The sequence below is a fragment of the Rhipicephalus microplus genome, chromosome X (assembly GCF_043290135.1).
Source record: "Rhipicephalus microplus isolate Deutch F79 chromosome X, USDA_Rmic, whole genome shotgun sequence".
In the NCBI taxonomy this organism is placed as follows: Eukaryota; Metazoa; Arthropoda; class Arachnida; order Ixodida; family Ixodidae; genus Rhipicephalus; species Rhipicephalus microplus.
In genome coordinates, this window is record NC_134710.1 from 271,907,951 (window position 1) to 271,935,396 (window position 27,446).

Sequence of the window (27,446 nt, forward strand, 5' to 3'; positions counted from 1 at the left end):
ATCCTGCCAGTGGCAAGTTATCTTTTCGTCGACTTTTTTTTTCCTCACATTTACTTTAAATTACTTCTAATGACATCTCTTATACTTAACATATAGGAGATGTCTCATTCTCTCTTAGTTATCGTTATTGTTGTGTCAAAAAAAAAAAAAAACGAGCCCTTAAATTTATGTTTAAACCACAGTTAGTCATATAAAAAACTATACTTAGAATTGTGGCACATAAAAATAATGCTGGGGAACATCAATAAGTTGAGGCAATCAAGAGTACCTTTGCCTTTGGGCCTTGATCGCCAGCTAGAACGTTATGACAGCTTCGCGCGACTCGAGCTCTGCTAACGGCCGTTAAACGGGGACGTGGGCTCTAAAAACTCTTTTATTTCTGGCTCAATCTCCGCTAAACTTCACTGTCTAAAGTAGTTTTCCATGCTGATTTCAAATCTGTAATTTGTTTCTTAATAGATCAAGTGGTTCAGAAAATATTAGGTATGAATTTCGATTGATTGCTTATTTTTTACGAGACTTTTTCACAATTTCACCGTGCGAAAACGAAAAAGTAAATGCATAACCTCAATGCTGAAGAGTTGCTGTAGGAGGTGAAGCTATTCGTTTCCACTTGAAGGCATTTTTAGGCAAGAAAATGTAGAAACACTTATGATGAAAATTTTACTCTAATTTCCTCTGATAATTATCTTTAATTACCATTCGCAATGTGGTTCTAGAGATATGAAAATAGCATGACCACCTGGATAATTTTAAGACGAATAGAATGATACCAACTTTGTCACTCTCACTCAAATATAAGATAGGAAAACCCCCGTAAGGCCGAACGAAATGTGCTAAAACAACGAACCGAGAAAAACACATTTGAAGTTTCCAGCAACTGTAACTTTTCCTAAAGTAAAGCTACGGCAATATTACTGACACTGTTTTGTAGCTTTATGTTTTACGATAATGACCATGCTAGATGTATGACTGTACCCTCCTAGAATAATGGCGACAGCTTCCTCCAAGACTATGAAATGGTCATCCACACAGCAGGATAATTTTTTTTTTTTTACTTTGTGGTCAGTCTATTGAGTTTCAAGTGAAAGCAATGCACAGAAATGGAATAATCATGTTGCCCTGGCATATACAACACACCTACACAATGTTCAGGTTGTAAACAATCTATATTTATTTTACAAGAAATTGTCACTGCCATGATGAGCGTTCTACAGCCAGACTGGGCCATTGCCCCCGTGTCGAGGGCATTCATCGCACGCAAATTCACTTCGAATGGCCTTATTTTGGCGTCGGTCCCGTCAGCTACACGTGGGGACGAAAACCGCTCTTCGTGAAAGTCCCAACTGCTGCACATGACGACAAGCTTCGAACACAGCCCATACTCTTTCTTGGCCTTCGAGAAAGTCACGCTTTTTTCACTGCACTCAAGGCAGGCGACAAGTCGAAATAGCGAGTCGATCACCGCCAGGTAACAATTCTAAATTCTGTCTTATTTTCTTTGCCGTCATCCTCCAGATCAACATCTAGAAGCTTGAACTTGCGTTCCATTGCACACTGCGATGCGAGGGATGCCTTCAAGCCCCCCGCATTCTTGGCGCACTCTGCAGACTCGTCCACAGAATAAAACGCCATGTCAATGCGGTCCTGTATGTTACTAGAAAAGTCAGATGATCCGACGACGTGATAATCTGAAGAGGTGCTGCAGCTGGGCTCCGGAGAGTGCACCGTTTCGGACACAACAGGCGCCCGCGACTGAGCGCCGTCGTCGGAGTGCACCGCTTCAGCCGTATCGGGCGAACTCAGCCACACATTGTCGGCTTTCCACGGACGCCTTCGTTTATTGCTGTACGCTTGGTGCATCGTTTATAGACGAGCACCTCCAGTCATACTGGCAAAAAACGGGGAGTTGTTGCAATGGTCGCATAGCACGAGTGGGAAGCAGGAGCCGGCTGTCGACAAACAACACACAGAAAAAAACCACCCAGGCAGCCAATGGGAAGCGAGAGACTGGGGACTCGCCTGGCGTGCGCGCGCTTTGGCCAATAAGTGGTCGGGAAGCAGGCATTGGAAAAGGGGCAAGGGCAGCCATTCCATGCATGCGACGCCATTTTGAACGGTGGCAAAACGCACACAAAGAAATCAGCTTCAAAACGAGGTCAAGATGGTGGCGATAGGCTGACTGCTTTGCCGGCGGCGTGCGTGCGAAGTTCGAACAAATTTTACCTTTCGCGGGGAGTTTTCGTGACTACCGTGGCGACATTATAGCCAACTTTAACCCATTTACTGATCGAATTCGGCATTCACAATTTGAGAACACGTGCTTACGGATATAAAATTTCAAGAAATGCGATTTTCTAAAAATCGACTTTTTGGCCAATTTTCACTATTCTAGGACCTGCATCCCCCTGAAACAGCAACATAAAGGCCGTGTACATAAGCACTGGGCTTTGTTCCCCGCCCAAGCCATGCTGCTTTCTCCTCGATGAAGTGCCAGCTGTCTCACGGCCAACTAACACATGTCAGTGTGCTATGCCTGTCCTCATTGGCCGCCAGTGGGCTCTCTCTACACATAAGCTCGCTTCTGTCTGGTGCTTGCTCAGCACAGCACATACTTTCACACCAGCACAAGAGGCTCATGACCTGCTTAGCCAGGCGGCTTCTAGTCCGTGCACTCAACAGCTCCATTTTGTGCGAGCCGTAGAGCAGTTAGCAAGCGTACTTGATCGGTTTTGCAGTTACCGTGCACGGCTTGCAATCCTGTGATGGACGCATTGTGCTGCATTGTGGGTTCATAGACCTTTGCTTGTTGACAACCAGGCTTGAGTGCCTTTTCTGAACTTTGCTGAAGGGTCGAACCCAATTGCGGCTACTTTGTGCGCAGTCGCAGTGGAGTACATCGCATCCCTTTCGGGTCATGCTTGTTGCGCAAGCTTTTTGCGAACCTATTTTTGCAAGGTCTATGAGGATGCTGCCATGTGTATGTGTACATGCCCTTCAAAATCAGTGAAAAATACAACACAAAGACCGTAGTGACAGTGGAAAGAACAATAGTAAAGAAGACAAAAAACCTAAAGAATGCTATTTCTTGTGCCCTGCCAGACAGTTATCCCTGAAGAATGGGCTGAATTTGCCCAGGGATGCGAGACATGTTTTTATTCAAACTAAAAGTAATTTTGACCATAAAATCTTTTACTTTATCACAAGACCAACCTCACAAATTAAAATTTTGTGTATATGTGTTCTTGAAGAATATCAGGGCACTAACGAATCTTTGATTAAGCTAGGTGAAAAGCAAGCTACTCTGACAGAGCATAAAATTGAAGTACAAGCAATAGACAATCGCTAAATAGCGTCAAAGGGGCTCTGCAGTACTTTTTCAGCACAGTAACATAACAATGCTGATCAGCAGTAGAGACTCTTGAGAACATGTGAGCCAAACGTAGTACAACGTGCCGCCTGGAATTCACAAATCCTCAAAGCCAGCTAGAAATAACTCACTTTTCTCTCGACAAATGATGGCATAAAACGAAATGACTGCGTTTCAAACCCAAAGACCATGGCCAAAGACCAATTTGAGCATCTTAAGCTGCATAGTTACCACGACCATCACGAGATGTCACTACATGCCCACGCGTCATCGCAGTTATAGTAAGCCACTGATTCAAGAAAAAAATGTATAAATGAAGTGCTCAAGGTCGTAACATGCGCTGCTGAACGGATGTCACTTCCTGCCCCCTAGTCATTCAATGATTACTTGAAAAAGTTCTTCAGGGCCTCTTCAAGTAACGATTTAGCCTCTTTTGCAAACCTCACAAATGTCTCTTCTCATGTCTGGCTTTTAGTTTTGATGCCACATCATGTACATAAGTAAACATGAGTACATATTTTGGTGTTCCAGAAATAGAAATGGAGTTATTTGGATCACTTCTGCAAAAGACACACTGAATATACAACTATATTTAAAAACCTTGCAGTAATAAATTATTCAGCATTTAAAGACAATTATCGTCATACCCTCATTGCTTTTTTTATTTCTTACTTGAATTCTCGTACTAATATGTCATTTTGACTTCACATATGTATATGTTCGTTTTCTCATGTTCAGGCTGTTAAGGTATAAAAAAGTTTAAAAAACTCTTTAGTTCATCATATAATTCCTTCAGAATAGACTTTAAGTCTCTCTTTACTAACAAATCGTTAACTGTGCATGAGTACATGTTATCAAAGTCTATGCAGAGGCAATCTGGTTTGTAAACTTGAACCCCTTAGTAGACATCCCCAAGCTGAACTCATCACACAAGTTTGTATCAATATCGCTGATGATGCACCACACTCATACAGCCCAATTTTGTGCTCATTCCACCACCGAAGACATATCACTGTAGTTGCTTTGCTTGCAATTTCAACCCTAGATGGCAGTAGTTGTCAAATAAAAATAGCATTTCATGCCTCGTATGCATGTTTTATTATTTTCAGAATCAGAATTGCATAAAAAAACCTATGAAGAAAATTGAACATTTCTGTACATTTTCTGGGAGTTATATTGGCAGTTAAAGGGTAACAAGAATTGTAATCCCTCATATTTTGTGTCATCCTTTGTTCTGGCTCATCAAGTAGGAGTACCTCTTTTATTAATTCAAAAGCTTACTCTTTTTTTTTTCTTCAAGCACAAACTTTTAATAAAAATAAATGTTCAAGGTCTGTACAAATTCACCTAAACATAAGCTTACTGCAGTTCCTGCAAACACCCTATAAACTAATGATAGGAAAAGATACACCTACTTTACACTACGTCACGTGGATAGTGAAACTTCACTTACTCATAGCACTGGGTGGATGTCAGAAAGGCCACACGCGATGCCACCTTGGCTTTGCGGCTAAAGATGGGCGACTCGCCTGTCAGCACCTCCAGGGCGCCAGTGATATCGCCCACATGAGCAATGTACAGCAGGTCCTGTAAAGTATGGGTGCCCTTTCTCAGGTCTCTCTTAAACCACTATGTTTCGTGAGCATGACATGAAAGATGCAAGGTAATTGATCAGAATGACTGTTATACACTAACATATGCAAGTGAACTAGGTAATTGCTGTGTCCAGTTTTCTAAGCATAGACAAGTCCCTAGCATAAATTTTGAAGTCTCAACTGACCCTTGAAAGTTCATGTAAACCTACTAAAAAACAATACATTAGGGTAGTTTCAAAACTGCTCATGTTAAGAATTCATGCTCACAGTACCTGAACTTATATGAGGAGGTTTTCTTTTTTCTTTTCAAACAGCCAAACCCACTTTAAGCAGGATTGAGATGAAACAATTGTTTGCTACTGACAATACCATCAACCATGCTTTAACAAACATTGATTAGTGTGTTTATAGAATCTAAGCACTGCAAACCTGTATTGCTGTGAAAATGTGGATGTCTAAATTTATGGCATCATTGCGAGTTGGTGCTGAAACCTCCATGTAACATTGCCAGGTGTGTTTTCCTTTTGAGAGTTTTCTCGTTTACCAGCACATTCTCACAGCAAAAGTGGTGCTTCAGGCACATTCAAACCTCCATAGTGAAACGTGGATATAACGAAATTGATAAATTCCTGGAAAAATTCCTTATATGGAAGTTCGATACATGAATTTGAAAAATAAAAGCACAAATCAAGCAAAAGGGGATCTGCAGGAAGAGCTAAACCAAAACGCTTATTTAAGGGTAAAAAACTGCGTTACTATTGCAACAGCAATTGTATGAACACTCTCGGTAGGTTTTTGCTGTCCTAGCTATGTCCCGTAACTAGTCTAAATTGATAACATGCCCCCGCGCATTGCAACTTTCTCAAGCGGGTATAAGCACGCAAGCACTGCTGAAGCTCAGATCAAATGAGCCGGCGCATCTCTATCGCCTGGAAAATGCGTAAGATAACATCCCGAGCATGTTAGAACGTCGAATGCTCAAACAAAAAGGAAACCACTCGTCTTAAACAAGCATGAAAAAACGCGGCAGGGGGTCGCTCGAGCAGCAACAATGAACTCCAATTTTAAGGACAGTCGCGATTGCTGGCACGCGTGCTATTTCGGCAATTATCAGCTGTGAACTTTCAACACGAAGGAACTGTGTGAAAAGAGCACTTCTCCCTGGAGCAATCGTATTTGCTTACATTAGCATTTTGTAGGAGTTCCGTGATATTGGATCTAAAGAGTTGGCAGCCAGCTTTACTGCGTATAAGATTACAATTTTTCGTTCATCGCATTACATTCAACGCACCGTCCTGTTGTTGTCAGAACCAATCAGCAAATCGCCAAAGCTACAAACCTACGAGCGCAAGACGGAAGTGCGTGACGACTTCACCTCCGAAGATCTGTCTTCCCCGTGGTCTCGGAGTTTTCATCAGCACCTAATCTGACATCCCCTCAGTGGTGAAGATGCAGTTATACGCATTTAAAAAAAAAAAAGCAAAGCTGAACGTCGTCGGAGGCCACACTATGCGCGTGCAATAAAACCATGCAGGCACGTATGGCATTGAAAACAAAGAGCGAACGACATGGACACGGACACTGATACCATGGAAAGCTAATTGGTAAAGAGACATCTATATGCAGTGCGGCCGTACATGTGTGACACTAACTGAAAGCGTGGCACTGCCAATGCAAAAAGTATTTTCTTTTTTTTTTTTTTTGGGGGGGGGGGGGTACATCTAAGCATGCTCCCACGACGGCAAGAATGGCAGCAACACCTGCTGGCGCTGACCCGCGTGCAATAAAGAGCGCTCGCTCTCGCCTAGTGTGCTTGTGCGCCAACGCCCCTTCGTACTTCGTCGGCAGGGCACCCGCGGAAGATGCATGCTTGTACCAAAATGCCAAAATCCGGGGCGAAATTCCAAGATTGCTCGTGGGAAAAATTTGTTGTATTAAGGTTGTCTCATGCTGTTACTTAGTTACATAGCGTTTACAAATACATGAACTTTTATGGAGCAACGACGGGAAATAGAAAAACTTCGTTATATCGAGGAATCGTTTATATACAGGTTCGTCATAAGCAGGTTCAACTGTATATTGAACCCTGATATAACGAAATAAATAAAATGTACAGTAAAATCTTAGTAGAATGAATGCCACCTAAACGAACTTTTCATATGAATTACCGTATTTACTCGCATAATCCTCACACTTGCATAACTCTCGCACCCCCCCACATTGCCCAATAAAAATACGATCTATTTTTTTCCTCTTGTAATTATCGCACCCCAAAACTGCGGCAATAATGTCGTCGGCTCGTTCCAGCCACTGATGATAGCGTGCGCTGTCTGGCGCCATCTCTTAACCATCAATCGTACTATTGCACAGAGATTCAATCCAAGCCAAGCCAAAGTAGCCAGTGCGCGTTGCGGCGTGTTTTGTATGTTGTGTCGGTAATCTTGTCACGTTATGAGGCGATACTGAAGCTACACGGCTCCTTTCAAGTTGCAAGTGATAGATGATGCACTAAACAACGGCAACAGGGCCGCCGGTGGGCCCTTTGGAGTCTACGAGCTTTGTGTTTGCTACTGGTGATGGCAGCTGAAAGCCACCAACACGCCTTGGGCCTGCCGTGTGCCTAAAACTGGGATTGATGGTAAACTTTATTTCTTCAGAAGGAAACTGCGGACGATTTTCTTAAATAGCCATCAGCCCAATACTGACGTCCTAAGCTTACCTTTTGAGGGCTCCGTTTGAGCGACGAACGCTACCGCTACGCCCGCAATGTTCACAAGCTTTGCGCATAGTATTCTACCTCTCGACTAATTGCTTTCACTTTTTGTGTCTCAAATAAATCTTGTCTTGTGTTGAATCTCTGCCTTTATTTTTGAGGCAAGTTTTAATTAGTACTTTTTAAAGCTTGCTGTTGGTTGCTGGTGTGAGAATCCCGATTCCCGGCCACTTCGTTTTCTTTTTCGCTCTGTACGTTTTCGTGGAAAGTTTTCCCCGCGTAATTCTCGCACCCCCCAACTTTGCATCGGTTTTCCGGCAAAAAAAGGTGCGAGGATTATGCGAGTAAATACGGTAACTTTTTGAAAATCGCGTGCCAACTGCTAATAGTTTCAATGTAAAATCGTTTCACTACCTCGTCCTTCAGAATACCGAACTTTTCAGAATAACAAGCGCTAATTTAGTTCCACATCATATTAACAACGCCTCAGTACAGCGAACTCATGTTCTGAAATCCGTAGCGACCATCGGAGCGGTACGCAAGCAGGCGATGCAGTGAATAGACGCCTTGCTTCTCAGAACACGTGCGAAGGTGCGGAGGGGAAAACGAAAAGACGACTTTCCTTTCTTTCTTTTTGTTGAAACGTTGACGCTGCAGGTTTACAAGTGCTGAGGCGAGGGGCGAGGGCAACACGGGAGGGCAAGGTGGCGAGGCAGAGTGGGAGTTGCAGTGCAGGAAGCATGGGTGCGGAAAACCAGAGACAGCGAGAGAGCAGAAAACGAAACGCGAGAAATTTTCTTTAGCTCTTTCTTTTCTTTGGAAGAGGCGATGACAGCCGCAACGCTTCGGGTTTTTCTTATCTTTGTCATTTCTAAATGTGTTCTAGGAGGCCAGGCCAGTGGCATGTTGTAAGCTTCGCGGCCGCGCCGTGAGGCGTCGCCACCATCGAAATGACGGCAGCGCACTGGCGGCGGCAGCAAATGAAGTGCCACATAAGCCGTTTTTTTGGCGGTTTGATTTGTCAGACTTCAAAATAGTACGCATAAAAAACTGCTTCTGATTTATTTTAGGCATTTGTAAGCATGAATAGTGCGAAAGCGTGGAAGATTGGAAAGTGACCCATTTTTGCTGGCAGCGCAAACCCGAAAACAAACAGTCGGACCGCACTACTTATGAAAGGCGGGCGGGCACGCTGATATTATTTACAGAAAGTTTGCTGAATACTGTCGACGAAGTGTTACAACATCTTCAGCTACAGATGTAAAGGAACGTTAGAGGTGTACCTATAACGTTAGCGGACACTTACTGCAGTGAAGTTTTCGTCGAGTGCGATGGATATATCAGTAATCGCTGAACAGCTACTGTGCTCCGGGCATCTGCGTTGGGGCTATGCGTAGTACGTATATACCCACTATGTGATGCATGTATATTGTTCCCCGCTGTACATGCTAAAACGTTACTTACGTGGCGTTTACTTTATTGCGATAGCAATTATATGAATACTCTCGGCCCAGCATTGACGTTGACATCGACGTCGCCGTCACTCGCTATATATGTATACGTATCTGTATATATGTAGATGTATCTATATATATGAAAATACAAGAAAAAAAGAAAACCCAGAAAAACACTCTGGCGTGCGAAATCGAATGTGGGACCTTTGCGTCGTGAAAGCGAGGCCTTAACTACTGAGCCACTTCGAAGCACGTCCTTCACCATTCAAACGGCAAGCTATTTATATCTACCCCTTACTGCTGCTCACGAGCATCTCGAGGGGAATTGTGTTTTCAGTATTACCAGCAAGATGGCGAAATGTGCGCGCGGCGCCACATCGCACGGCAGAGCTCGCTCTAATCTTCTTCGTGTACTTTGGTCGGGTTAAAAATGGAGAGCAACGCTCCCCCGCGCACCCTTATATCACCGTGGTGAGGAGGGGAGGATATTAGGTCTTGGCTGGCCTCGGGCTTTACCTGGTACGATTCTGCTGTAGTTACCGGGTGCACAAAGGTCACTGCAACCATTGCAGTCTCCGTTTGCGAAAAGAGCGTGCATTTCAGACACAGCGAAGTAACAAACGAGATGCTTATTCGTGTGCATCCGTACCTGCGAGTACGCTTCGTGCATCATTTGTGTGCAAAAAATGTGGTGCACGTTCCGATCTGCTTTTTATATAAACATCAATTGACTCACCAGAAAACAATTTATTGCTGCAAGTTTGCGTGATCAGCACTGTCGTTTCGCTCGGCCTGTATGTGGTATCACTCACTTACTGAAGTAAATATGCAAGACACTTGTGAGCTTCTTGTAAGTAGTTCACTGCATTGCAATATATGGAAATGAGAAAAATTGAGAGAGGGAGCTGCTCGACAAGCACGGGTCAGCCATGACGCAGAAGCAGACGACGACGCTACTGTCTGCTATGCGAACGGCCAGCCGCCTTATCGAAACGTCCAGGTGCTTTGAAAGCTATTTTGTTTTATATGCAGTTATAAATTATACAAACATTTTTAGTTATTATTTGTTCAAGAAAGCTATTTCAGTGTAGAAGATAATAAAAACTTTTTCAGTTATTTGTAAGATAATAATTTTCCAATCTTTGTACAACTGCTGCCAGAATTCAGACGGCACTTTCATCGCGTCCAATTTTCATCCCCATTGGCTCTATGGACATGTCACTCCCTTCAGGAGGCCTTGTCAGTCGTGTTCATCTATTTTTGGTGATTAATTATCGTGTCCGCAAAGCAAGTCGGCATTCGTGCTGCGGTGCTACTACAATGAGTTCATCTCTGCTTGCGACAAAGAACCAATCTGTTGACCATGGATTTGGTCTCATTTGACAATTATGTGCTGTGTGATGAAGGCATTCGACAATTATGTGCTGTGCGATGAAGGAACCACAACATCAGCAGATGATACGACAGAAGACATCCTTCAAACCATTCAAGATGAAGGCAGTGATGATGGTGTGAACAATGCCGCAGATAATGAAGGTACGACCTCATCGCAACCTGAAGACCTTGACGAGGTCGTGATGGCCGCAGATATGATAGATATCATGCGAAAAGCACGCATTTTCCTAGCGAAAAACGCCAAAGCAGCCAAATCGCACCACAAGAATGTGGATGAGCTGGAGGCCTTCGTGCTGCAAAGTTTGTGCTGCATGCGTTAAAAAAAAAAAACGGACTTCTTTAAATAAACGTGCATTTTTTGATGTTCATTTGTGAATTTGTTTTCTCTCGTGAAAAAAGAGTTGAAGGACTCACCGTTGTAAACGTAATACCCCAGTCACACGGGCACTTAAAAGTCTTTTAAGTAAGCGGTCTTTTTCCGAAAAGAAGTTCCTGACAGCAGACAAACGGCACAGAGCGAACTCCTTTTCAGAAGCGGTCTTTTTCGTAAATGGAGTTCGTCGATCTCTTTTACGGCTCCGAATGAGTAGCCTTGAAACCAGTGGGCGCCAGTAATTTTCGAGTGGCGGGAAAAAAAGAGCGAATGCTTATTTTTCTGTCACCAAAACTCTTTGTAAAAACAAATTTCATATCCTGCAGAAGATGTAATGAACTCTTTTAATGGTTATTCCCTTTTCTACTCTCGTAAGCAGCTATAACGCGTCGGCAATATCACGTGGTGACGCTCGGTCTCGTGCTGCGCCATTTTGCACAAGCGAGGAAAGCGTGGCAGTCGTGTGTTTGCCCGTCATTCATGTGGTCAAGCTTGTATAGGGCAATGCCGACTCGCTTCTCAGGAGTGATGGTTTCACGCATGCTGGTGCACTGTCTTTCGAGCTCACTGCGCAAGCTCTCCACAATGAAACGAAAGGTGGACGGGTACACTCAAAAAGATTGCTTGAAGTTCTGCTCACTGAGGTGAGGTACAGTTCCCTCGAACCACCTCTCGTTTCGTCTGAAGGCCCAGATCGATCGATCGCAGGCCTTCTCCGACAGCTCCAGTGCGCACAGCAAGGAATTGCTGAACAGCAGTTGCTGCTTGATACTCTCCTTGGCGGCTTTTGCAGCGTCTGCCTCGCTTTCCAGAGCGAGAAGGCAGGCCGTGAGGCTTGCGATCCTCGCTTTTTCTTCCGTACGGTCGGCCATAATGTGTTGAGAGCAGTCGATAGCAGCGAAAAACAAATACGGTAAATAAAAGCCCAGTGGTGCCAGACAGACTTGTGCATGTCGCTAGTTATGGGAATGCTTCCTTAACTAGTGCAACAAACTTTCACATTGGTGTTTCTTCATCTCTTATTCTTAAACTTATTTGAAGAAACGAGCAGTGCAACAAGTCTTTGATTTGTACATTGTGATACATCGTTTAATTTTCATTGCTTCCCTTTTAACTGCTAGCGCCACGCTTTCGCTGGCGTCTTCAAACGAAAACACTAAAAGGAGATTGTTGCTGCCGTGTGTCTGCGCCGCAACACCTCTTTGTTAAAAGTCTTTCAACTTCGTAAAAAGACCGCTAACTTAAAAGACTTTTTGCGCGCCCGTGTGACACAGGTATAAGTCATTTTGGTCGGTCGAAAAAAAAGCATTTATGGTTAATTTTTGGGCTGTCACTTTAATGACCTTTCAAAATAACGAACTAATTGCCACGGCTCCCCGAAGTTCATTATAATGAGATTTCACTGTAATCACACAGTAGATACAGTATTAGGAATAAACCTTTATAATAAATTTTTGGGCATAACAAACTTGTTTTCATGAATGATGCAACTTTGTTGTAATGAGGTTTCAGTATTACGAAAGGGCCATCTATCAACACGAAAAAAACATTTATTTCTAGTTACCGACACTTCGTAAATTCAATAAGCCCTTAAGGGACTGAGCCGAGACTTCGTCATAACAGCTTGTATTTTTGAAACAGGCACATTTTAATGAGGTTTCAATGACAGGCCACGATAGGTGAGTGGCTGTATGACACACAGACACTGTCCCACTACAGAAGCCCCATCCAATTCTCGGAATGTTTCAGTGCATGAATAATGGTACAGTAGTCAGTAAGTGCGTCACACCTTTGCATTGCCCTGAAGCTGATTTTTCGGAACACCTACGACTACAAATAGATTGGAGTACACAAGCATTCATTCAAGGCTGCAAGATAATCAATGGGAGAGTTGTGGTGATGTCCTTTACTGTCTTGCCTCTAGAAATTATGCCATTTTGCGTCTAAATTATGTCGTTTTTGGTATTTAACCCGAGCAGAAAGTCCGAAAAATTGGATGCTGAAGAATTTGAGTGCGAAATTTTCTTCATCCTTACACGCTGGCTTCATGGGGGCGATGCCACACAGGCATCCGAATCATCAAGCAATGCCCGGAAATGAGGTCATTGACTGTATTCTTGATAACATCAGGTTGTATATTTTCCTGGATGGTATGTTCTTAACTTCTCCTTAATAAAAGAGCTGAATAAGGTTGAACTGTTGTGATTGCAAATATTTACTACAGACCTCAGTTACATAACATTTCAATAATTATTACAGTCTTCCTTAATTTTTGCTTTTCCTAATGCACTTCAAAACTGCTTTCCCATAAATAGCTCAAACTTGCATTATTAATGCAAGTAGATAGAGTAACTGTACTTCAATACACAATGAAGAGGGTTTATTGAGCTGATAAGTACGCACATCAGTGTCCTTGGCAGATGTCTTTTGGGAGACAGCCACATATCCCGAAAGAATGAAGAATAAGGAAGCTGGCTCGCCTGAATCCTCCTTGCTCAAGTATTCACCTGGCTGAAACTCTTTCAGAGTGACCATGTTTCGAATCATGTCCTCATCCTGCAACATGAAAATGAAGAAAAATACCAAAACCAATGTCATTTTGAGCATTACCACAAGCACACACAGAATGGACTCATCCTAGCTCCCTGACTTGTGAACTTACAAGAGCCTCCGTATATAAAACTTTCATTCTTAACGAGTGTGGTAGTCTGGAAGGTTTTAGGAATTTTTGGACACAGTAAAAGCTTGTTAATTCAAACTCGAAGGGAGCTATAGAATTGTTCGAATTAAACCGAGTTTGAATTAGCAGGATGACACTAGAATGAACGGACATCACGCTAGTGTGCGGTAAAAACCCAAAGTAGTCACCTCTGGACTTGTTGTCCATACTTAGGTGCTATTTTATTTGTGGCGGGTAATTTTGTAAGTTAGGTTCATGGAGGTCTAACAGCGGACATAATTTGATTGTTCCGTCAGTGATACGCCAGAAATAAGCGCCGACATGCACTCATGTAGGCAGTGAGCTGTTAATGTCAAAATGTACGGCAATAAACGTGTGTGGCCCTATTTATGCTCCAAAACATATTTACATGTCAGAGATGACAAAATCAAAATTAAAAGTAATCAGTAATTCATATTTGCTTGCGATTCTATCACAACCCCATGAGCATCATTTGCAGCTTGCCCAAGAGCTCCAGCGCAGTCTCCGAAATCTCATACGTGCCGAGAAATACTGCCTTTTCATTGTTTTGCATCTCTAGCAAATTTGGTTTGGTTTGCAACGCATTGTCACTCGAGGCCAGCTTCTGTGAGCAGCGATGAAAACCAGGGGATCACAGTACGAATTAACCATTGTGGATACCTATGCGTTCGAATCATAAAAAATGTTTTCCTTATAGAAATGCACAGGGCTGTGCTGGGACTAGGTGGTCAGTTCAAATTAACTGTGTTTGAATTAACGAGCATTTACTGTACTAAACTAGGCACACTGTGTGTCAAAAACCACTTGCTTTGCCCCCATTTTTCTATGGCACTACATACTTTATATGTATTCTTGAACTGTAGCCATGCCTCAAAGATGTTTATTCTATTATTATTGTTCTATTACTTTATCCTCACATTTATTTCTGGTTAAAGCATAAATGTATCCAGTGCTCATTCAATTCATAGAAACTCGCAATATTGTCATGGGGTCGTGACGTCGAAGAAGAGAGAGGACTGTAGTTCGAAGATCACATTGTTTATTCGGCCGAACTTGCGGCCAATGAACAAAAAGTCAGATTACAGAGATACACACTGGCACTGAGAGCGGCCAACTGAGCGTCGTTCGTCGATCAACTGAGAAGCGCATTGGCATTTACCGTGCTTACTCCCATAATTTGTGCACAATTTTTTCACGATTTTGGGGCCCCGAAAAAGGAGTGTGCAAATTAGGCAGGAATTGCGCAAGCATATGAAAAATTGTCAGAGTACGAATGCGCACAGTATAAACATTAAAAAAAGAAGAAATAAATTGGAGCACAAACCAAGTGTACTTGGTAAATTAAAAAAAATTTGCGCAAACTTTAATCAGTCAGATCTGGTCCCGCGCGGTCTAGCGGGAATCACTTATTCTGAAGTTTGATTGGGAACCATCGTCACAGCCGCTGTCACCGCCCTCCCAAAGCACATCGTCTTCGGTTCCGTCAAACATGTTCGAGCGCTCCATTTTCTTGAAGTTCTTTCAACAATGCTGGGAGAAACTAGGTCCCGTGACATGGCGATACCGGAAGAACTAAGCATCCGCACATAATTGTAAATGCCTCCTTTAATGATGGGAAGCTTGAATTAAGCAAGCGCGCACTCTTCTGCTTTCTCCCGAACCGATCACGTTAAAGTACGTCCCCTTGAAGTGCTAATATATGGTAGCGCAGACAAAGGACATGGACAAGAGAAGGCACATTCAAGACAACACAGCGCTATGTGCCTTCTCTTCTCCATGTCCTTTGTCTATCCTACCATATATTAGCATGCTACCATACCAACAAGCCCAAATCGCCCCCTCATAGACCCTTGAAGTGCTTTGCCGCGGCACGGTTCCCGTTTTCTTCGGCTAAATTTAGAACAGCGAGCTTCAATTTCCCCGTATATATAATTACTGTAGTACATTGCTAGGGAACCGCCAGAACACATCGGCCGGATTGCGAAACCTAAACTTCCGAAATCGACCAAGTGTGCGTTGCAGCGCGGACGCAGGGAACGAGTCGAATAGTTGGCGCGACAGGCTCTTGCATGCCTCCGATGCAGAAAGTCGTCCGTGCTGTAACGCGAGCATGGATTCTCGCCATTATCACGGTGGTGGAGATTGCGAGATAGGGGGAGGCTGACACTCAAACAGTTCCGGCGACCCGTCCACAGGTTCGTGTCCGGGTGTGGTATTTCAGGGACCCTAGTTCGGGGGACGTCCTCAGAAGAAGAGACTTTGCACTCGCAGCCTGTTTGACTGCGCTCGTTCGCTCGGCGAGACGCGCACCCGGCCGAAGCATCGAAATGTCCAAAGGAGCGCCCGCCGGTGAGCTGGCTTGAGCGGGTGAGGGAGTGCAAATTATGCGAGGGTGCAAATTAAGCGCGTAAGTACAGTATACATAAGCCGTCGAATATTGCAGCGTTATCGCTGACGGCCACGTAATTTCCAGAATAATCTGTAATGTTGGCCTAGGGCGTGTAATCTGAACAAAATGATCTACTACAGTCCTGAAGCTTCTCGAACACTGCAGGTTTGGCTTGCACTGAACATTACTTAAGAGCGTAACGGGGCAATAAAAACACTTAAGGAAGGAATAAGGCAATATGTATGAAGGTTACCCAGTGCTGTTTTCTGCTATGCCTGCAGCTTGTAGATAATACTGCCCTATTAGATATAGCTGGGGATGGCTTGATACAAATACTAGGAGAATCTGATAACAATTGCCAAGATTTTAAGTGCCAAAACACTGACATGATTATGAGGCATGCCGTAGTGGAGGGCCCGAGAGATCTTGGGAACCTGAACCATCAAGCAGAGGTAAATGTACAGCAAATAGATATTGTTTGGTATTGGCACCCTATTAAAAGTTTATGGGTATTCCTATTGATTAAATGTGATGAATGCAAAAAAAAAAAAAAGAAGACCTAGCCATTCATGCCTGGAAATAAATCAAGAGTTTACAATTGGAAGTTAGTCCCCCTGAAGTAAGCCCTTTGAAACATGAACTTATTTAGTAGCAAAAGCACTATCTAGGGTATCACATCCCAAAATTATGATATGATTATGAGGGGCGCCACAGTAGAGGGGTCTGGAAATTTCGACGATCTGGTGTTCTTTATTGTGCACCGACATTCCACAGTACATAGGACTCTAGCATTTCTCTTACATCAAAATACAACTGCTGCAGCCAGGATTGAACCAGTCAACTTCAGGTCAGCAGCCAAACACAGTAATTACTACACCACCTCAGAGAGCTGGTTGATTAAAAAATTTACAGCAGCATGTCTGAGCAATGACAGTGTGGTGAAATGGTTGTGATGCGACAAGAGCAGCAGACATTAAGGCGGGACATAAGCAACAAAGCTTGCATGATAGCTGCCTTCCCCTGTACAACAGAGCCCTTTGTATTGCAGAGTAGTATGTATATACACTGGAGCCTCAGTGATGTGACCACTGCTCGTACAAATTTTTGGGGTGCTACGAAGTTTTTCTGGTCCCGGCCAAGGCCTATTAGCCTGCAATGTAATGGTGCACGGATGTTGTGAATAGTTTTTCACCTTGTGACGTTTGACACGAACGTATGCTACCACGCAGGCTCAATCAAACAGGCGCTGCCTGTGCTTCTAAGGAAGACATATCAATCACGCGTGGCCGCGAGAGCGCGTGTGCGGGGGTTTTCAGTGCGGCGCCAGTTTGTCAGCATCGGCCATCAGCAGCACATGGTATCCTCCAAGATTGTGCAAGCGACTCTTGGAGACTATAATGTGCTTTTGTGTGCCTTGTGGTTTATATTACAAATGGCAAGCAACTTTTGGAGGCTGTAATACACTTTCATGTGCCTTAGTTTAGATTACAGATGACATTCCCATTACCATTCTCCCCTACCTTTCAGGATACTTCGACACATGCTGTGCTTCAGGCAGCAACGTACTGTGCTTACAGAAGCTTGCCACATCGATGCAAGCCATGTCTTCGCAATGCACCATTCTACGAAAAGTGGACGAGGACCGAAAAAGGAACAATCTTAGCGCAGGAGCTAGGCCTCGCAACGCCAACATGCACGTCTGTTCGCAAGGCGCACACCTGCCCAGCAATTTGCACGGAAGACTCATTTCGAGCAAATAACCACCACACCACCGTGATTAGCCAGTAACAATAAAAGCGGTTCTAAAATTTTCTGGTCTTCACCTACAGTGTGCAAAGCACTCCTTAGGTACCTTTTGCCACAGTGCTCTTGTTTCATGTGGTAAAGCGTAGCAAGATTAGTAACAGGCTACTAGCTGTCGCGGGTAGCTACGCATCTGTTTCTAAGCGCAAGTATGCTCGTATACATCTAGAAACTTTACTGGTAATCATTCAGAGCTGTTCATGAGCCCTATGAAACAAATGAAAATGTATGCTAGCTTTCTGTTGTCACGTACTGATTTTTAGTCTTCTAGTGATACAAATTTCGGATATGAATATTTTTTATAACCAGCCAGATTCATATCACCAAAGTTTTACTGTAAAATGTTACAAGGACAGCCACATTACCTCAATGTCTAGCCTGCTCGTGAAACCTTGGACAGCTGCTTCAACATAATGATTGTATTCTTGAGCCAACGAGGAAGTCCTGGAGCCTTCACCAACAACAAAGGACGTTTTTCGAGTTGATTTACGTGCTCCAGCTGCCTCAGATGTTGCAGACACTTTTCGTTTTGATGAAGACTGCATAAAAAAACACCACTCAAACTCATTTATGTGTAGCCAAAGTGCACTGAATCACAATGCCACAGAAATGAGAATCAACACTAAAATGAGTTTATTATAGTAGAACCTCGTTCATACATATGTGCTGGAAAGGGTGGAAAACATGCTCTCCAAGAAAACGTAGAATCCAAATTCACTAAAATCGCACAGCTCATCTTTACAACGGTACCACAAACATTGCCACAGGGCAAGAAACTGGAATATATGAACAAGGTTCTACAGTGTTCCAGTTAGAACAAAAGACCAAAGAAATAAATATTGACGAAAATCACTTGGTTAAACACACATAAAACATAGTGGCCCTGTTATGACAATCTGTGCTTTTTTATAAAGCGCAGATTAGAAAAGAATGATGATTATGAATGATCGTGTTTTTTGGCATGAGGTCAAAAAGCGCTGGAAGTGTCTTTCCTGGGTACTCATAACTAAAAAAAAAAAACATTCTTGGTGTAAAAGGCCATGCAATAAAAGCAGCATGTATAATAGCATAACTCCAAGATTTCAGCAAGGCATACTTGAAAAGCAGGGCTGGTGTATAAGTTCTGATTAAATCACACTGTACCACTTTACAGAGGCTGAGTTCTTTTCAATAAGAGCAATGGAAAACAAAAAAAGCATGACAGCAGATCTAACATGCTCTGTTGAAATCTACATAATGCAAAACTCTGCTTATCGTACATAGTTATTTTTGTCATGTGCAACGCTCGTTTTACTCTCCTTTGTCAATTTATCATGTTTTATTTAGTTCCCGAGTTGGTGAACAGTGTAATGCACCTTTGAATGCAAATAGCATAATAAAGATGAAAGAAGCAAGCTAACTTTCGGCACACTCATTTCAGGTACAAGAACTACCCTGGGAGGCACATATGGAAGTGCCCATGTGGCTGCCTACATCTAAGCAGGTAGCAGAATGCATGTGAAATGAGAGACCACCATCTCTAATACCCTCTCTCTCTCTCTCTCATCTCAGTGTGTGTGTCCACTATTGCAGCCTCTCTACTCCCTTCACCAGATGTCAATGTCTCACTTGTACACCATGGCTTCCCCTCTATGCTTCACTGCAGTGGATGAAGTATGGTGTAAGCTAAGATTGCCTATGGCCTGCCAGTGCAAAGGGCCAGCGTTCATTTGTATCATGATGCATTGCTTTGCAGCAGCACTTCTAGATGGCAGTGCTATACCATCAACAATATGGGGCAAGGAAGTATTGCTGGCATTAACACACATAAAACATGCATGTGGTGGTGGCCCGATTGTTTGCGCATCGGGCTGCTGTGTTAAAAAAGAAAGGTGTAGGAGGTTAGATTCCTTAACAAAAGAGCAGTAAGGAACTTTTTTTAAAAATGGTGCAGCAAAAGCTGCCACTATCAGAAAAATTTGAGAATGTTCAAGCTTTACGAATGCCATCCCTGTAGCTGTCTTAATGGAGAGACTGATACCCCAGACCACTGAGCATTCAAGTTATTTGGTCTGAAGAACACTCAGTAGAAAGACATCCACACATGGCAGCATACTACAAAGAGGTGTCTGCTTTCTGGTATGAGTACCTTGTAAAAAGAGATATTAGAACAACATCACAAGCATAAAGGCATTACCTCGTGTGCAGAACAAAAAGGTGCCACAGTGTGTATTATCTCCACTAATCTATCAAGTGATGGTCATTAGGTGTGCGGGCTGCAGGTTTCTATGCTATCGCACTTGCATGTTGCCAACAGCATTTTGTATCTTTACAAGATTTGTGTCCAGACGCTACAACAGTAAAGTATTTGCGATTTTTCTGCACGGTTCAGTAATTCCATTCTCCATTTCTCAGTGAATTAGACTAAGCAAGAGCTTCTGTATTGGCAAAGTGGGACCAAGATGATGTCAATTGACACTTAGGACACTGACGAGTGCTGCTGTGTTTACAGAAGCCATAGATTAACAAGCTTGCTTGTTTTCTTGGCTCTACAAAAATGGCAGGGGCCAGAAAAAAAAATGAAAACGACAATTTAGCGATGGAAATTGCATTACCGCAGGACTAAGGCACCATCACATTGTGCAAAGGATTGAGCTTGTGTGAATAGTAAATTTTAGGTTTGAAGCGAATAAAAAGCGAATAGTGATTTGGTTCAAATATTTTTAAATCCAATTCAAATAGCCTATATATAACATATCATTATGAGAAATGAGCATATTCGCCATTACCCAACTAAGCTGTGCAATATATTTTTTAATTAAAACAAACCATAGGCAGATCTCATTCCTTTTTGTTCAGAGGAACTAGAAGAACTTTGAACAGCACCAGTAAAATGCGAGCGATTACTTGTAAAATACAGTCGATCCCGGATATATTAAACTAGAATATATCAGATTATTGGCTATATTGAACAGTTGAGAAATCCCCTTGAATTCCCCATGCAAATGTATAGACCGGTGCACCAGTATATCAAACTTGCACAGCAGGACATTTGATGCATCAAATGCTGCGCTACGCCAAAGCCCAGAAAGCGCATTTTTCCAAGCATATATTGATCGATTTTCGGCTGCGTTCTAACAAGTTCGGATCCCTTTTCGTGCGCAGGTGACGAAAAAGCAGTGCAATTCTATTGCGCTGATCTGGTTTGTTGCGTGGTGCTTGCGAGTGCACCAGTATGTTTGATGCGCTATCTGCAGGTCCTAACGTTTTACAAAATGACTGATTACCGAGGACACCAACATGAAAATGCAGAGTGACTCTGCACTCTCATTGCAATGTTCACATTCCCTAAATTGTTCCTTAGCACACAGTAAGATACGATGAACATACGAGCCTGAAAAGCATGGCCTTCGTGCAACGTCGCGAAGTGCAACGTCGCAACATATTTCAGTGTTATTGGTATTAAAATGCATGTCTCAGAGGCTACGCTTTCTGTAGCTTTTCACATCAAAGCAGCTGAAATGAGCGGCTGCCAACTACAAAGCAACAAGTGGCATCTACATTGCCTACATGTCGACAGTGGGAACTCGTTATATTCCTTCCGCCATGAAACTCTGCGTTGTTTTTTGTTGTGCCTTGTGTACTTCTCACCTCGTTCCTGGTAAATCGTCATTCGGAAGTTGAACTGAAAGTTAACCTGCACTTAGCTATAAAAATCACGACTGCCACTAATAACGACGTCAAGCAAAGCACCATCGTAAACTTTTTTTGCGGGCCAGGTGAAGACTTCGGGTGTGTCAAAATGGCCGACAACGGCGTGCGGTGCCAAAGTGAATTCCGAGACTTGTCAGTGTTTCTAAGCACCATCTCTGACAGAGAGCGACTTCATCGGTGCAGATGACATTGCTGCTTCTGATCACCGTTAACCAACATTTTGCCACGGTACAAAGCTTGCATCGGCGTTCTTCGTCAATCAACGCTGTTGTGGCCGAAAGAGCTGAATTCGCTTATTTGAAAAGACTGGAACTCGACGACATGCAAGAAGAAAGACAAGCTTGCGGACTATTATCATGCAAAATAAAGTGTGGTAACTTGCAGTTCACACTTTGTTCTTCATTATACTGTGAGCGAATCACTGTTAGTGCTTGTAATGAATTCTGAGGCCCGGATTCTGAGGCCTGAAATGCTTTATTTAGGCCTTAGATAAGCGTATTTTGTATTTCAAATTATTTATATATCGAACTATTTCATGATCCCTTTCGTGTTCGATATATTCGGGATCACCTGTATGTGACATTAAGAATTTAATAGACAACGTAAGCGGGCATAACAAGCTTTTGACCTTAAAGAAGGAAGAATCAAGGGGAAGGTAATATGTTCATTTAACCTTGAAGTGGGGCTTTGCAGCTGTGCAGATTATCCCTAGAAAGGTGTATTCATGGTATAGACTAATTCCACTGGACATACACCCCGAAAATGCCATGGCCCTGTCATTGGCTATTTAGACTTGCGTGGTAGGCAAAAGCTGCCATGCTTACGGCAGTTGCTGCTCTGTTTTCACTGTTATGTGCACTGTTTGTCATCGTGCAAAGAAACAACAATGTATCGATGAGCTGTCATATTTATTTGTGCGGGAAGGCACAAGAAAGATTGGCTAGGTGTTTTTTTTTTTTTTTCCTGCTCCAGCTCGCCACAGGTGCAGAACCCGAGAACTTGCCTTTGATGCCAGTTTATTGGTTATGTTTTCGAGTGGCTTAAGCAGTACAAACGATTACCTCTGTCAAGCATTTGTCACTGTAATGTGACACACTGCATATATTGGAATAAGCCTTATGTGGAGGCATAGCGAGCACGTTTACCTCAATGCACATTATTGTTTTGGATAGCATAGCCATATGCGAAGATATGCAAAGAATTTTTGATGGCTGCCATAGTTGATACAACTGCAGAAGTCATAGTCGCATGAAAAAAATTTCGTTATACTTGCCTGAACTAAAGGTGTCACTTTGTCATGAAAAATGTGTTTGTTTTTTGCGTGAGTATGATTCACCAAAGAAGCAGTGAACGAAACGGTGACTTAGACTGCGCTTTTTCTGACTATTTGCGGCTGTGATGACACACCTGACACAAGCGCATCGGGCAGGACTGTTCTGGCTGCGGTGCGCTTTACGAATCTTTCAGATCTGCAAGAACTCACAAAAAAAAAAAAAAAAAACAGCCCTCGGGAAACTTGCAGAGTCTGTTTACTGTCTGTTTGCATTTTGCAGCTTCGATTTGAACGTACAAATTAAGCCCCGAACCTAACAGGTACGTAACCGCATACAATGAAATCTCAGTATAACGAACTTCAGGGGGCTGCGGCAATTCATTCGCTATTTTGAAAGATTGTTATAGTGAAAGCCCAAAAATTAACCATAAATACTTATTTTCCACTGACCAAAATGACTTACCTTTAAAATGATGGGTCCTTCAACTCGTTTTTCACGAGAAAAAAACAAACAAACAAGTGAACACTAAATAATGCACGTTTACTTACAGACGTCCGATTTTTTTTTAAATGCGTGCAGCACAAAATTTGCAGGGCGAAGGCCTCCAGCTCATCCACATTCCTGTGGTGTGATTCGGAGGTGCGATCCACTCTTTTCGCTTAGCGAAAACTGCTTCCACTTTTTCGTAGCAAGCAGAGATGAACTCATTTCTAGTACCACTGCAGTGTGAATGCCAACTTGCTTTGCAGACGTGCTAAGTAATTACCGAAAGGAGATGAACACGACTGGCAAGGCCTCCTGGAGCACGTGTAGAAGTGACAAAAATAAGAAAAGCCCTAAGCGTATGGCTGTCATCGCCTCTTCTGAAAAAAAGAAAGAGCTAAAAAAGGAAATTCTTCGCGTTTCGTTTTCTGCTCCCTCGCTGTCTCAGGTTTTTCGCACCCATGCTTCCTGCTCTGTAACTCCCACTCTGCCTCGCCGACCTTGCCCTCCCATGTTGCCCTCGCCCCTTGCCTCGGCGGTTGTAAACTTGCAGCTTCGGCGTTTCAACAAAAAGAAAGAAAAGAGTCTTTTTTGTGTTCCCCTCCGCATTGTTGCACATGTTCCGAGAAGCAAGGCGTCCGTTTGCTGTGTCGTCTGCTTGCATACCTCTCCGGTGGTCGCTACAGATTTCAGAACATGAGTTCATAGTACTGAGGCCTTGTTAATATAACATGAAACCAAATTAGTGCTCGTTATTCTGGAAAGTTTGGTATTCTGAAGTACGTAGTAGTGAAATAATTTTACATTGAAACTATTAGCAGTCCGCACAGGATTTTTTAATGAAAAAGTTCGTTAATCTGAAAACTTCGTCAATGTGGAGTTCGTTCTACCGAGAGTTCACTGTAGTACACAGCATGTAGTTGAAGCATTATTGCAAGCGTATTGGGGATGAGTGTCGCCGAGATCACCCTAGTTTTGCATGAACATATTCGAGGTTTTGCCGTAACAATTCATGGCTAAGTATTTTTACACCAAGCATTAGCACATCGCATCCTAGAGCTTCTTGCTAAACTGGGTCTGTCATTCTAGCACTAGTTAACAATTTAAAATGTATACATATAACGTAGACTGCCACAATGGCAATGACATTTTGCAGAGTTAAACTAAAATGTACACGTGTGGCATGACTGCTGCAACAGTGATGACATTTCACAAATGAGTCACATTCCCGCCGTTTAGATACCTCATGTTTTGATTAAGTTCTGAAAGCTAGTGCTACACGTCAACCAGGCTCATATGTTCATTTCAGAGACCCTCTTACAGCCACTGCAACTTCCTCCGTTGCGGCCATTGCTTTTAAATATGCAGAAGGCGTTCCAACGCACTGTGCTCGGAGGCAGCTTTTGCACATTCTGCGTTGGTTGTCACGTGATCGTAGAAGGCGGTAACGCTCTTTTGGCAGAGACAGCTGGGCGGAGTCAATGCGCCGCAACATCGCTACAGCAAACACACATATATCGATAGTGCCTATTGCTGTTTACAAACATGAAGTATGTCTACAGTACCCGTTCACTGGAATGAAACCTCCCTTGCGGGGGGTTGGATGTGGATACGCCTATTCATTCATACTTTCAAATTGCCCGGTTGCGGTGGTCTACTGGCTAAGGTACTCGTCTGCTGACCCACAAGTCGCGGAATCGAATCCTGGTTGAGGCAGCTGCAATTTCGATGGAGGCGAAAATGCTGTAGGCCCGTGTGCTCAGATTTCTGTGCACGTTAAAGAACCCCAGGTGGTTGAAATTTCTCAAGCCCTCCACTTTGGTGTCTCTCATAATAATATGGTGGTTTTGGGACATTAAAGCCCATATATTAACCAAATTATACTTCGAAATTTCCAATAATTTATAAAGTATTTGTTCAAATATTTGAAGTACTTGAATATTTGCACAAGCCTACAAAGGACTAATCGACAAAGTGGATGCTATGTAATGATACCATGGGCAAGATTAGGCCACAGCACAGAAAAAAAAATAGACTCGTCAGGTGCAGGAGAGTGATCACCATGGCCTCCTGCGCGAATTAGAGAGTTTGCTTGGGAGGTGTAAAAAAAAACAGCCTGTCTACCGGCCACTTAAAATATTCTAGGCAAACTGTTCATCACTTCCTGATTGCAATCTGAAAGCTAAGCATTGTCTTACTGCAGAGAAAACAGTGGGCCTAATGCGTTCCATTGTCCAATTGGATCACAATGACGAACTGGGACTTCTATGTCCCATTATTCACTTGAAGCACTTCACTATCTGAAATTGCTTGTACATCATAAATTGGTAAAGCAGCCTCACAAAAATGTAGTAGAAAGACCAGAAAATATGAAGTTGATGCTTATTGTAGATGCTCATAAGTAAGCCTTTGCAAATATTCAAATTTCTGAACTTTTTTAGTGGTGTTTGCTATTTGATTTGATTCACACTGAAATTTTACTATTAGAACTATTCACATTTCCCAAAGACAACAGTCAATATCCGATTAACAATGATCCCTTCAAATTTCCAATATGCTTAACCCTATCGCACACTCATATTGCGAAAAAGCTACTTTTCAGGTACTACTATGGTTGCAAATGTATTGATTTAAGAAAATGCTGGTTCCAACATAGAGATCACAGATGTGACAGAAGTGGAGGCTCGATTAATACTGTTTTGGATCTGAAATTTGAGCAGGATTTGAAAAATCAGATCCCGAAAATTTTTAGCATTCAAAATTTGAGATGTTCTTATATATTGATGTCTACATCGCAGATTATGAATTCTAGACTCCAATGAAGCACACCTTGTCCGCCAGATCCCTTGGGCTCCCTCAGAAGTTGAAAGAAGAGGAGAGGCTGAGAAAATAGCATCTGTGCCTTTCATGTGTAAAGTGTTGTCTGCAACACTTTGTGTTGCACCAAATCATACATAAACACAATTCTGCCTCTGCATTGCCTAATTCTTGATAAGACCACTATGAAACTCTAACCACTAGCACTTCATCAGCCTAGCAAAAAAAAAACACTTTTATGTTGCTATCTGATAAGAATATGTGCGGGAATTTTCTCCAACTTTTTTTTTTGCAGTAATTTCACTTCAAAGTATTCCAAAAATGTTTTGAAATAATCTACAACTATTTGACAAATATTCAAAGAATATTTCTTTCAATTTGCATTCACACTTCAAGATTCAAATTTGCTTCGCACTCAAAATTTTCTAACCATAAGGATCAGAACCCAAACTTAAACTGTAGATCATCATGTTTATGTGATGCCGATGCTTTGCACTTCGTCTGCTCTCAGTGTGAACGTTCATCCGTTCGGCAACACGGCCCAGCATCTCATAGTGAAAATGAAAAGTGAATGTGTCAAGGGCAATGCTTGTTTGTCTAAGCCTTTAAGAGGTGGCTAAGCTGCAATTCACGGGCATAGGTATGCTAACTGCAGACTTATTTCAGTGAAGTTCTTTCAAATCACTTTCGTAGCCAGGTTTTTATTTAGTACTTCTTTCATTGTTTCTTTCACACACTTACAGGTTACGTTTTTTTTTCTGTAAGCTCGACAAACCTGTGAGAGCTTATTAGAGATGACTAACTTTTGTACTTTACACGGACTCACTGAGTGATAGTTTTAAAATTGCATCTTCAATGCTCTAAAACCCTTCAATGTCACTGTTAGGCTTTCCTGGCAATCTTTAAAATAACTCGGGTGCTTCCACAACAGTTGACACATTTCATCTCATATTTTAAGGGGCCCTTCAACGCTTTTCAAGCATAGTCAGAAAAAGCTGCCGATCGATAGTCGAGGCTCCTAAGGACATGTGAGCCAAACATTACAGCGCAGCATTTGGACTTGAAGTTTTCAAAGTCAGCTAGAAATCACCCACTCTTCTTTTTACAAATGATGCCATATACCCTAAATGACCGTGTTTATGAGAACCGATAGAGGAGCTAGTTTGCAGGAATTCAGGTTAAAAAAAGGTAGTTCAAAGGAACGACAAGCTAGGAAGAAGTACATGAGACAAGCACTAACAAACTAGTCTCATGTACTTGTTTTTCGCTTGTGTGATTGTTCCTTTGCGTCACCTGCTTTAACATGAACGCGTTACAGGCACAAAGTCCACAATCACTGACTGATTTGAGCGTCGCGAGTATCGTTACCGCGACCACCGCAGAATG

General features: G+C 42.7%; 1 protein-coding gene across 4 annotated transcripts in view; it reads right to left on the minus strand.

Annotated features, from left to right (window-relative positions):
• sws (patatin like phospholipase domain containing sws) overlaps positions 1-27,446 on the minus strand; it is a 275,614-nt gene that overhangs the window by 189,233 nt on the left and 58,935 nt on the right. For all 4 annotated transcript variants that reach the window (XM_037414017.2, XM_075879135.1, XM_075879134.1 and 1 more), the window contains exons 12-14: positions 18,159-18,332; positions 13,304-13,456; positions 4,824-4,957 (exon numbers count right to left, since the gene is read on the minus strand). In XM_037414017.2, the coding sequence (XP_037269914.1) occupies positions 4,824-4,957; positions 13,304-13,456; positions 18,159-18,332 (461 nt within the window). The remainder of the gene's footprint in view (positions 1-4,823; positions 4,958-13,303; positions 13,457-18,158; positions 18,333-27,446) is intronic.